We start from the raw sequence: 12467 nt of genomic DNA, 5'->3' as shown, positions 1-12467 counted from the left end.
TGTCTTCTGTATATGGATGGACATCTCACTCTCAAGGTTTAGAAAGTTTTGTTATTATTTCCCTAAAGAGGGTATCCTTGCCATTAGCCTCTATCACACAATACTCTTTAATTCCAATGATTCTTAAATTTGTTATTTATTATGTTGTCCAAGAATACTTTTATATTCTGTTTATGGTTACTTCTTTTCTTTGATATCATCTAAATGTTCAAGGGTGAGCCACTTTGTCTTCCAGCTCTGAGATTCTGATTTCACCATGGTCTACTCTATTAGAAACTTTCAACTGATCATATTTTTTTGCTTCATTTTCAAGATTTCTGTCTGGTTCTTTTTCAGTGTCTTTCTCTTTATTGAATTTCTCATTCATATCCTGTATTGACTTCCTTAATTTATTCAGTTGCTTTTATGTGTTCTCTTGGAACTCATTTTTATATCAATACTATATATTATTTTATTTATACTATATATTATTTTATTTATTTTTTATACTATATATTGTTTGATTTATTTTTTCAGAGGTTATGAGATTTTATTCTTACACATAAATTTAGCCAAAAGGAATACCATGAAATAATTAGAAAACTCTGTTAAGTTTGAAAATTTAAAAATACACATTTATAAGATGTCCACGAATCAAAAAATTCTTAGTTGAATTTATAAAATGATTTGAAATCAGTAATAATGGAAATAAGGGCTGGGGATGTGGCTCAAGCGGTAGCGTGCTCGCCTGACATGCGTGCGGCCCGGGTTCTATCCTCAGCACCACATACAAACAAAGATGTTGTGTCCGCCGAAAACTAAAAAATAAATATTAAAATTCTCTCTCTCTCTCTCTGTCTCTCTTTAATGAAAAAAATAATTATAATGGAAATAATACATGCCTGATGGAACATGCACTAAAACAATAGAGGCAAATATATAGCTATTAGGGCTTATATTGGTAAAGAAAAATATTGACACTATGTAAGTATTATATTTAAGATAGTAGAATGAAACAGACATTATTACTTCATGTATATATGTGACTGCATTACCAATATGATTCTAAAACATGTACACTCAGAAAAATGAGAAATCATATCCCATCTATGTATAATATATAAAAGTGCATAAATGCATTCTACTGACATGTATAACTAATTAAAACAAATAAAAAATTAATAAAAACCAAAAATTATAAAGAATAATAAAAATAAGAATAAATACAAACCAAGTAGAAGTGAGGAGATAATAAAAACGAAAATACAAATTAAATGTGAAACAAAAATATAATAAAGATCAATAGGGTAAAGAAATAGTTCTTCAAAATTCATAAGGTAAAGTTTTCATTTTTAAGATTTGTTCTGATTAGTTATGCATGACAGTAGAATGCATTTTGACATATCATACATATATGGAGTATTATTCTGGTTGTACATGATGTAGAGTCATACAGGTCGTGTAATCATATATGCACATAGGGTGGTAATGTCTGATGAATTCTATTATCATGCCTACCCCACACCTACTCCTCTCCCTTCACTGCCCTCTGTCTATCCCATAGTACCTCTATTTCCCCTACCCCCTTTATTGTGAATTAGCATCCACATATCAGATAAAATATTCAGCCTTTCATTCTTTGAGATTGGCTTATTTTGCTTAGCATAATATTCTCCAAGTCAATGCATTTACCAGCAAATTCCACAATTTCATTCTTCATTAAGGCTAAGTAATATTACATTGTATATATATACACCACAATTTTTTTATACATTCATCTGTTAAAGGGAATCTAGGTTGGTTTCATAGTTTAGCTATTTTGAATTGAATGGCTATAAACATTGATGTGGCTATAGCACTGTAATATGCTAATTTTAAGTCCTTTGGGTACAAACCTAGAGTGGACTGATGACTAGGTCAAATGGTGGTTCCATTCCTAGTTTTCTGAGTAATCTCCATACTGCATTCCATAGTATTCACACCAATTTTCAGTCCAACTGGCAATATATAAGTGTACCTTTCCCCCCACATCCTCACCAACATTTATTTTTGCTTGTATTCTTGATAATTGCCATTCTGACTAGAGTGACATGGAATCTCAGTGTAGTTTTGACTTGTATTTCTCTAATTGCTAGAGATGTTGAACATTTTTCACATATTTGTTGATTGGTTATCTTTATTCTGTGAAGTGCCTGTTCTATTCCTTTGCCCATTTATTGAGTGGGTTATTTATTTATTTTTTGTTGTTGAGTTTTTTGAGGTCATATATATATCCTGGAGATTAGTGCTCTATCTGAGGTGTGTGTGGTAAAGATTTCCTCCCATTCTGTAAGTTCTCTCTTCATGCTATTGTTTCCCTTGCTGTGAAGAAACTTTTTAGTTTGATTCCATCACAATTTTTTTTGGGGGGGGCGGGTACTGGGCATTTAACACAGGGGCACTTAATAACTGAGCCACATACCCAGGCTTTTTGTATTTTATTTTGAGACTGGGTATCACTGAGTTGCTTAGCACCTCGCTAAATTGCTGAGGTTGGCTTTGAACTCACGATTTTCCTGCCTCAGCCTCCTCAGCTGCTAGGATTATAGGCGTGCACCACCTCATCCCATTTATTGATTCTTGATTTCATTTCTTGTGCTTTAGAAGTCTTATTAAGGAAGTTATTTCCTAAGCTGTCATGGTGGAGATTTGTGCCTACTTTTTCTTCTATTAGGCATAGAGTCTCTGTTCTAGTTCCTAAGTCCTTGATCTACTCTGAGTTGAATTTTATGCAGGGTGAGAGATAGTGGTTTAATTTCATTTTGCTACGTAAGGATTTCCAGTTTTCCCAGCAATACTTGTTGAAGAGGCTGTCTTTTTTCCAGTGTATGTTTTTGGCACCTTTGTCTAGTATGAGATAAAAACTGTAGATATGTGGTTTTGTCTCTGGGTCTTCTATTCTCTACCATTGGTCTACATATCTGTTTTGATGTCAATACCCTGCCATTTTTGTTACTATGGCTCTGTAGTATAATTTCAGGTCTGGTATTGTGATGCCTCCTGCTCTACTCTTCTTGCTAAGGATTCATTAGCTATTCGGGTCTCTTATTTTTCCAAATGTATTTCATAAATGTTTTTTCTAGTTCTATGAAGAATGTCACTGGGATTTTAATAGGAATTGCATTAAATATATATAATGCTTTTGGTAGTATAGCCATTTTGACATTTTGACTTCCAAGGGCATGAGAAACCTTTCCATCTTCTAAGGTCTTCTTCAGTTTCTTTCTTTAATGTTCTGTATTTTTCATTATAGAGGACTTCTACCTCTTTTACTAGATTTAATCTCAAATATTTTATTTTATTTTGTGGATGGGGTAGCTATTGTGGATGGGGTAGTTTTCCTAATTTCTCTTTTAGTGGATTTATCACTGATGTATAGGAACACATTTGATTTAATCTTATATTCTGTTACTTTGCTAAATGTATTTATTAGTTCTACAAGTATTCTCGTGGAATTTTTTGGATCTTCTAAAAATAGAATTTTGTTATTAGCAAATAATGATAGTATGAGTTTTTCTTTTCCTATTTGTATCCGTTCAATTTCTTTCTTCTGTATAATTGTTCTGGCTAGATTTTCAAGGACAATGCTGAATAAAAATGGTGAAGGAGGGTATCCTTGTTTTGTTCCAGTTCTTAGAAAAGCTTTCAATTTTTCTTCATTTAGAATGATGTTGGCTTTGGTTTATCATATATAGCTTTTACAATATTGAGGTATGTTCCTACTATTTCTTATTTTTCCTAGTGTTCTGAATGGGTGCTGTATTTTGTCAAATGCCTCTTCCTTATCTATTGAAATGATCATATGAGTCTTATCTGTAAGTCTATTTATCTGATTAATTACATTTAATTACATACTTATGTATGTTGAACCAACTTTACATCTCTGGCATGAACCCCACTTGATCGTGGTGCACTATCTTTTTAATGTTTTTGTATGCAATTTGCCAGAATTTTGTTGAGAATTTTTGCATCTCTGTTCATCTCTGTTCTGAAGCTTTTTTTCCTTGATATGTTTTTGTTTGCTTTTGGTATCAGAATGATACTCTAGTTTCATAGAATGAGTTTGAAAGGGTTCCCTCCTTTTCAATTTCATGGTATAATTTGAGAAGTATTGGTTTTAATTCTTCTTTGACATTCTTGTAGAACTTGGCTGAGAATCCATCTAATTCTGGGATTTCCTTAGTTGGTAGGCTTTTGATGGCATCTTCTATTTTATTGCTTGAGATGGATCTTTTAAAATTGTGTATGTTCTCCTGATTCAGTTTTGGTAGGTCATATGTCTCTAGAAATTTGTCAGTGTCTTCAAGATTTTCTATTTAATTGGAGGATAAATTTTCAAAATAGTTTGATTGTCTTCTGTATTTCAGTAATGTCCATTGTAATATTTTCTTTTTCATCCTGAAATTTAACTTAAGTTTTTTCTTTCTCTCTTTCTGTTCACTAGTGTGGCTAAAGGTTTATCAATTTTATTTATTTTTTCAAAGAACCAAATTTTTGTTTTGTCATTTTTTTTCAATTGGTTGTTTTGTTTTAATTTCTTTGATCTCACCTCTGATTTTAATTATATCTTGTTTTCTACTTCTTGTTTTGTTGATTTGTTCTTCTCTTTCTAGGGCTTTGAGATGTCATGTTAGGTCATTTATTTGTTGACTTTCTATTCTCTTAATGAATGAGCTCAATGCAATGAACTTTCCTCTTAGCACTGCCTTCATAGTGTCCAGGAGATTTTGATATGTTGTATCACTCTTCATGTTTCCCTCTAAGTATTTTTTTTATTTCATCCACGATTTCTTCTGCTATCCATTAGCTCTTCAATAGCGTATTATTTAGTCTCCAGGTGTTAGAGTAGCTTCTACTTTTTATTCTATCATTGATTGCTAACTTCATTCCAATATTTCATTCCAGTGACAGAATATAGGGTATTATGTCTAATTTTTTATATTTACTAAGAGTTGCTTTGTGGCACAAGATATGGTCTACATTAGAGAAGGATCTGTGTGCTTCTAAGAAAGTGTATTCATACTTTGATGGAAGGAGTATTCTATGTGTGTTGAGTCTAAATTATTGATTATATTACTGGGTTCTATAGTTTCTTTGTTTAGTTTTTGTTTGGAGGATCTATCCAATAGTGAGAGAGGTGTGTTAAAGTTACCCAGTATTATTGTGTGGTAGTCTATTGATTTTTTTTTTTAAGAGAGAGAGAGAGAGAGAGAGAGAGAGAGAGAGAGAGAGAATTTTTCAATATTTATTTTTTAGTTTTCAGCGGACACAACATCTTTGTTTGTATGTGGTGCTAGGGATCGAACCCCGGGCCGCACGCATGCCAGGTGAGAGCGCTACCGCTTGAGCCACATCCCCAGCCCAGTCTATTGATTCTTGAAATTGTGAAGAATTTGTTTGATGTACATAGGTGCTCCATTGTTTGGGGAATAAATATCTATTATCGTTATGTCTTGTTGAGGTATAATTTCCTTGAGCAGTATTAAATATCCTTCTTTTCTCCTTCTGCATAACTTTGACTTGAATTCCAATTTATCTGATGTGAGGACTGAAACCCTGTTCATGTGAGTGATATATTTTTTCCATCCTTTTACCTTCAGTTTGTGGATGTCTTTGTCTATGAGGTGTCTCTTGGAGATAGCATGTGGTTGGGTATTGTTTTTTAATTTAATCTGCCACTCTTTGCTTTTGATGAGTTTAGGCCATTAATGTTCATGATTATTGTTGATATATGATTTGTATTCCTGGTAATTTTGGTTTATTTATAGTTTTTAATTTGAATTAGTTTCTCCTTTGATTGACTATTCCTTTTGTGTAGTTCCTCCCTTTGTTGTTTTTAACTTTTTAAAAATTTCATCTTTGTGGAATATTTTGAGAATATTCTTTAGTGCAGGGTTTCTAGTTGTGAATTATTCTAACTTTTGCTTATCATGGAAGTTTTTTAATTCCTTAGCAAATCTGAAGCTTAATTTTGCTGCTTATAGAATTCTTGATTGGCTTCCATTTTCTCAGACCTTGGTATATGTTATTCCAGGACCTCCCAGCTTTCAGGGTCTAGATTGAGAAATCAGCTGAGATTTAATTGGTTTCCCCCATAAGTAATCTTATATATATTTTTTTCTCACAGCCTTTAAAATGCTATCCTTATTCTGGATGCTAGACATTTTCATTATAATGTGCATTGGTATGTGTCTGTTTTAATTTTGTACATTTGGATATCCTATAAGCTTCTTGTGTTTGATTTTCCTTTTCATTCTTTTGATTTGGGAAATTGGCTGATATTATTTCATTAAAAATATCCCAATAAATCTTAAATTTGGTCTTTTCATGTTATCCCATATTTCTTTTCATGGTTTGTTATCATCTTCTCTCCATGGTCGACTCTATTTTCAAAATTACATAATTTGTCTCCATTGCCTGAGGTTCTGTCTTCCAAGTGATATCATCTGTTGGTGATGCTTTCTATTGAATTTTTAAAAATCATTTCATTAATTTTGAGTATTTCAGCTTTTTTTAAGAATCTCTGACTCTTTATTAAAATGATCTTTCACTTCCATTTCATTCATTATACTATCCTTTACTTCACAAATTAGTTTAACAATGTACATTCTATACTCCTCTTACATTTTTTCCAGTTGGTGTTGATGGATTCTATTATTAGAGTATGTTAGTTTGTTTGGGGCAATTTATTCTCTTGCTTTTTTATGTTGTTTGTTTTCCCCTAAAACAGTATGGATCTGAGGCAGTACAGTTTCTACCCTGTAGATTTATAGTGTCCCTGAACATTTCCAGTACCTCACTGTTTTGGAGGAGACAAATAATAACAACCAATGCAAGCAATATACAGCATTAAACCAAATAGTTCCTACTATGACTTTTACAATGTTAATTATCACAATAAACAGAAGTGATATGATCAGTTATTGCCTATAATAAAAACAGCAAGTTTGCAAAAGGGTTTACACTTTCAAATAATGGACATTGAGAGAACAGAAGTGACATAGGATGTGATGATTTTTAGGGAGGAGGAGAGAAACCAGAAGTAAAATATTAAAGGAAGAGTGAAAGAGAAAAATAGAGATTGGCTATTAGCAGAAGAAAAGAGAATCAAGGGAAACATAGGTAGGACAAAATATATATATAAAATTTTAAAAAGTTAAAAATAAAAGAATACAAAACAAAACTAAAATATACTAATCAAATATCCTAGTTCATAACAAACTGATCCATGAAAAATAAATGTCTCCAGAAATTCTAGAAATTAGAAAAAAAATGAAATTTTATAAATGTCCATGTACCATCAAGGTCACAATTAATCAGAGAAAAAAAGTAAATTAAAAAAATTAAAAATCTTGATGAAAAGTTGAAGAATTTATTCCATTTGCATTAAAAATATGCTCAGCTTCTCTTGTCGGCAGTTTTAGGTAGGGGGTCTGGAGAGTGATGCTCCACCCTCTGGATTGCTGGAGTGAGAGAGGTAATATCATGAATTAACCTGCAGAGCATCTTTCAGGTTTGTTTGGCAATGTCCTTGGTCTCTAAACACTCTGTACTGAAACATGCCTTGGGCTTCCCAAAAATGTGGGTTTCCTTAATTCCCTCAGCCCTCCACTATGCTCAAGAAGAGATAGTTTGGGCTGGTGCTTCTGGCCCAGCTGTGGCAGTGGTTGTGGGGCTGCTGATTTTTTTCCTTATTTCATCATATCCAACCTCATGTGTCCCTGGTCTGGTTTGAATGTCCAGTTTCAAGTCCCAGTAAAGTCTATCTCCTACTTTTTTTGCTCACCCACTTTGTGGAGAAGCTGCCTATCTGCTTTCTTGGTTTCACTCCATGGAACAGCTAGGAACGTGACCACCTCCTATTCTACCATCTTGGATAAATCCTGATTTATTTATTATCAGATTTTTTATCTGATATTTTATCCACTTTAATAACTTTGAAGTCAGTTGCTGGTGAATTATAAACTTTATGGCATTTTGTATTACCTTTTTTTTCATATTTCTTTTGTTTGTGTTTTAGGTTTTCTGCATCTGGTAGTATGGATTTCTCTTCCATTCTTACACATGGTTCTTTTAAGGTTCAGTCCTCTTGTGAAGTGATGTAGTAATATATATTGAGGCCACTCATAGGTGTGGTATTCACAACTTTTTTGTTAATTCTTTCTGGTTTTTTTTTTTCTTTTTTTTCCTATAGAAGTAGATATCTATGAATGAGGCCTGAAGAACCACCTATCCATTCCTGCTTGGGACCTAGTCATTGATTTGTGGGTTTTGTCTCTTTTATACTTTGTAACGAGATATCCTTGAAGTTTGAGTGTGGTTAATTTCTGTGTGGATCAAGGAGAGCTCTTTCCTGGTTGGGTTTGGTTCAGCAGCAGAGTCTCTACCCTGTGAACATGTAGTGCTTACAGGTGCCAGCACCTTACGGAAAAGGGGACAACTTGAGCAAATGAATAACTACTATCACATCTAAAGCACTAATTACCACAAACATCAGGAATGGTAAGGTCAGCAATTGCCAACAGCTAAAATAATGAATAACCATGAACTAGATCTGATATTGAAGTAAACACTAGATGTCAAGTATGCCATCCACAGTACTAATAATTGCAGTAATATTAATAGTGGGGTAAGTGTTATATAAACCAAATAGTTCTAAAGGATTGTAAAAGTACATTCATTCAAGCAAAAGAAAAATGTGATGGGGAACTAACAGTGTTTATAACGGTCAAAATGTGAGCAGAAAGAACACAGAAGAGATGTAACAAGTAATGGATTTAAAGAAGCACAAAAGACAAAAACAACAGAAAAAAAAGTAAAGGGAAGAGAATGAGAACAAGAGAATTTTTCTAACTGGGAGAAGAAAGGAGAGAAAGAGAAACAAGAGTAAAAATAAAGCCAAAACAAATAAACAAAAATTCTAACCCTCAAAACACAAGGAAAAATAACTATCATAAAAAGTGCTAAAAAATAAGAAAAAAGAAACAAATATGTGTATATATGATATATATATCCACAAACCAACCAGCAGCACAACAAGAGGGGAGATGGAGGAGGGAAGAAAGAAAGAAAGAAAGAAAGAGTGTTAATAAAAAATGAAAGAATTGTCTCCACCGAGGTAATCAAATCTGTTTATGGGGATGGATGGTCACTGACTCTGGCCTATTATCCTTTCCATTTTTTTTTTTGGGGGGGGGCGGCTATGTTTCAGGAGGGGGGCGATGGAGAGGGGGAGAGAGAAGGAGGGGGAGAGAGAGAACACCAAGGTCTGGGTGTTGTTATAACCCCTCCTTCTTTCTGTGTTGCTCATAAAGCTGCCAGTTGGAGTGGCCTAAAATTGAAGCTGGTTGAAATAGTTCTCAGCTTCCCTTTTCAGCAGTTAAAGGTAGTATGGAATGGGAAGTATTGTCATTTGGAGTTTTGTGCAGAGAAACGAGATGCAGGCACTCCCAGTGGGGGACTACAGCAGAGTTCCAAGTGGGATGTTCTGTTGGCTGGAGATGATCACTAATACGTCCTTAGGAGCTTTGTTGGTGGTATTTGCTCTGGAGAGATTAGATCAACACGCTCCTAAGACTGGGAAGATGTGAATCTCTGTTGAGTCTAGATTCCAGAAGTCTCCCAAGAACTTACTCACAGGAACCAAGCCTCCATGGATCTCACACTCCAGTGCCCAAATACACTGTCTGCCCAGGCTTAGACTCTGAATGTATCCATGCTTACCTGTTTAGTTTCCCAACCATCTTCAGCTAGTTACATGAACTGTCAGACTCAAAGTGAAAGCAATTTGCATTCCCCTCTGTATTACTGACTTGAATTTTTCTGGGTACAATCTTCTCTGTGCCTATTTCACTCACATTCTGCCAGGTACACCCTCGTTCACATGTAGATGCTTTCCGGGACAGTATGGCAACATTTGCTATGATCTCCTGAAGCTCCCTGTCTCAGCTTTCTGCTGGCCAGTGGAGACACAGAGCACTTTTAAAACACCAGTTCATTGTGAAGTCTCTCAGCCACACTCAGACTGCTTCTGTGATCTACAGGTTTCGCCATGCCAAATTTGTCTTTTGTGTTTCTCTCCCTTCTGGGAGAACCAGTTCTTTTGCCATTTCTGCTGCCACAACTATCTTGGATCCAATGTATCTTTTCTTTTTCATTGTTCAGTGTACCTGGATTTCTGAGTCTCAGACAGACTCTATCTGATATGAAGTTTTTAGTGAATTTCCCCTTTCACCTATGTCTCTAAGAAGCAGTACTCCTGGTGCTTGATTCCTGAGCCAAAGAGCATCTAGAAATGCAGCCTTCCTCTAATCTGCCATCTTCAATCTCCTTACTGTGTCATGTTCAATTTATATTTTCTCTTAAGTTTGTGGTGCTCCCTAAAGTTATTCTATTGTGACTTCTGGCAGTACTAAGGGATCAGTTGGGTTAGTTTAAACTTAAAAAGGAGGCTGTCTCATTATTTTAGTATATATTTCTGACCTTGAAAGATAAATTTTTATTTTAGTTATAAACAACTCTCCATTATATTATCATGGTATAGTGATTTGTTTTATACAGTAGAATGAAGCATTTTATAGTCTTTTTTTCCAGGTTGTAGTAATGATTTTGAGGCTCCTGAAAATATGAATTATGTTATATTTCTCTGTAAAAATCAAGCCCTGGTACCTACTTGTTGCCTAAATTAATATTGACGTAAGTATTATTTTTGATAGTAATGCATCATTTTACAGAGACTCAAAGGCAATACCATCTTTAGAAAAATGCATCATAAATCTATGAAATGTGATGAATGAGTTGCTATAAAAGCACAATATTCTTTTGTCTCGATCGTACCTTGTTTTATGAAATTTTCATAGCACATGGTTTAGTTGTTACTACTCTTTTTACCTGTTATTGAAGAACTGAAGCTGGCTACAGATATCCACAGAAGATGTGGATGTTCTTAGTTTTCACATTTTCAGATTAGCTCATGATTGTTAATTTTGCTTTCCTTAGGACTCCCCATAAATCAGTGACCATCTTAATCAAGGAAGTCTTTCCTTCTCTCATCACAAACAGCAAAGTAAACAAACAAAAAAAATGGGCTCATCTCTTTGTAATATGTGACTCATATTATACTGTAACAAGTCCAATATGTTCAGTTAATATTACTTCAGCAATGTTTTTCTAATTAGTTTTGTTTACATTGATTTCACCATGAAATATTTTACATTTTAATTCAACTTTTCTTTTTTAGCTGTATTTTGGGGCGATATTGCCTTAGATGATGAAGACTTAAATATCTTTCAAATAGATAGGACAATTGACCTGACACAGAACCCCTTTGGAAAACTTGGACATACCACAGGTATGGCTATTTGAGTAATTTTTTGTTCATTTTGAAGAATACATACTCCTGGCATGCAATGAATATTTTTTTGATCATATTTAATGTCCCATGGAACAACTTTGATTTCTTGCACAGAAATTCATATATCTAGACATTTTACTTATAGTTTTCATTTTATTAAACTTATTTTAGTGTTTTACTACGTACCAGGCATAGTTTAAGTGATTTGCAGATATTAACTCTTGAATCTCATAACAAACCTCTGAAGGTTGGTACTAAAGTGATTACAATTAACAGATGAGGAGACTGAAGTTTAGAAGGATGTATAGCTTTCTTATTGTGACAAATAAGTGGCTAGGTCAGGAACAGAATTCAATTCTTGTAGGACAAATTTCATAGTCTTCTATTGCTTTCCACTTGATATACAGTTTCAAAATGTAAATTATTCTTTAAATAATTATATAGGAGCTTATTTAGAAGAATCTATGTATCTACTGGTATGGATATGTGAAATTTTTATATAACTTTTTTGAAAACCCCAAGAGAGGATTTCATTTTAGTTGTTCTTAAAATTTGAATTATGACCATATAAGAATTGAACTCTATTAAATATTATTTAAATACTCATATTAAAATATTTTTATTAAAATTTAAAAATTAGTTATATTTTCATGTTATGATTTTTAATATGTGTTCTATTTTGGAGAAGAATTTTAAGGCTAAAAGAATAGAATATCTTTTTGTAGTTATAGCTAAAAAATGTATTTGATGTCATTTGTCATTGCATTACCATCCCCTTTATTAATTTTGTATTTTTTCTTTTCCATGGAAATCAAATACATAGTTCCTGTCTGATATCTATTAGACAAATATATATATTAGACCTAAAAAGATGTTACTGTAAATCAATATCACTTTGCCCAATTTACTGCTTTTGCAACTTTTTTATTGTGGCAAATTTCAAACACGAAAAAGTCCATAGGATAGTGCAAGTAGAAACATCAGCATGGTATGTCTTAGATTCAACAATTGTTAACAGTTTACTACATTTGCTCTGTGTGTGCACATACATGTACAAATGTGTACAAAACATTTTGAAATTAATGGCAGAATATAT

The 12467-nt window shown here is 33.4% G+C and overlaps 1 protein-coding gene across 1 annotated transcript in view; it reads left to right on the top strand.

Moving 5' to 3' along the window:
* Positions 1–12467, top strand: part of Tll1 (tolloid like 1) — a 202924-nt gene that overhangs the window by 94294 nt on the left and 96163 nt on the right. Inside the window, exon 2 of the mRNA XM_027927052.2 lies at positions 11258–11368. Coding sequence (XP_027782853.1) covers positions 11258–11368 — 111 coding nt within the window. The remainder of the gene's footprint in view (positions 1–11257; positions 11369–12467) is intronic.

The sequence above is a fragment of the Marmota flaviventris genome, chromosome 3 (genome assembly GCF_047511675.1).
Source record: "Marmota flaviventris isolate mMarFla1 chromosome 3, mMarFla1.hap1, whole genome shotgun sequence".
NCBI classification, from domain to species: Eukaryota; Metazoa; Chordata; class Mammalia; order Rodentia; family Sciuridae; genus Marmota; species Marmota flaviventris.
Note: the sequence above shows the minus strand (reverse complement) of the source record. Positions and strands in the feature narration are given on the sequence as shown.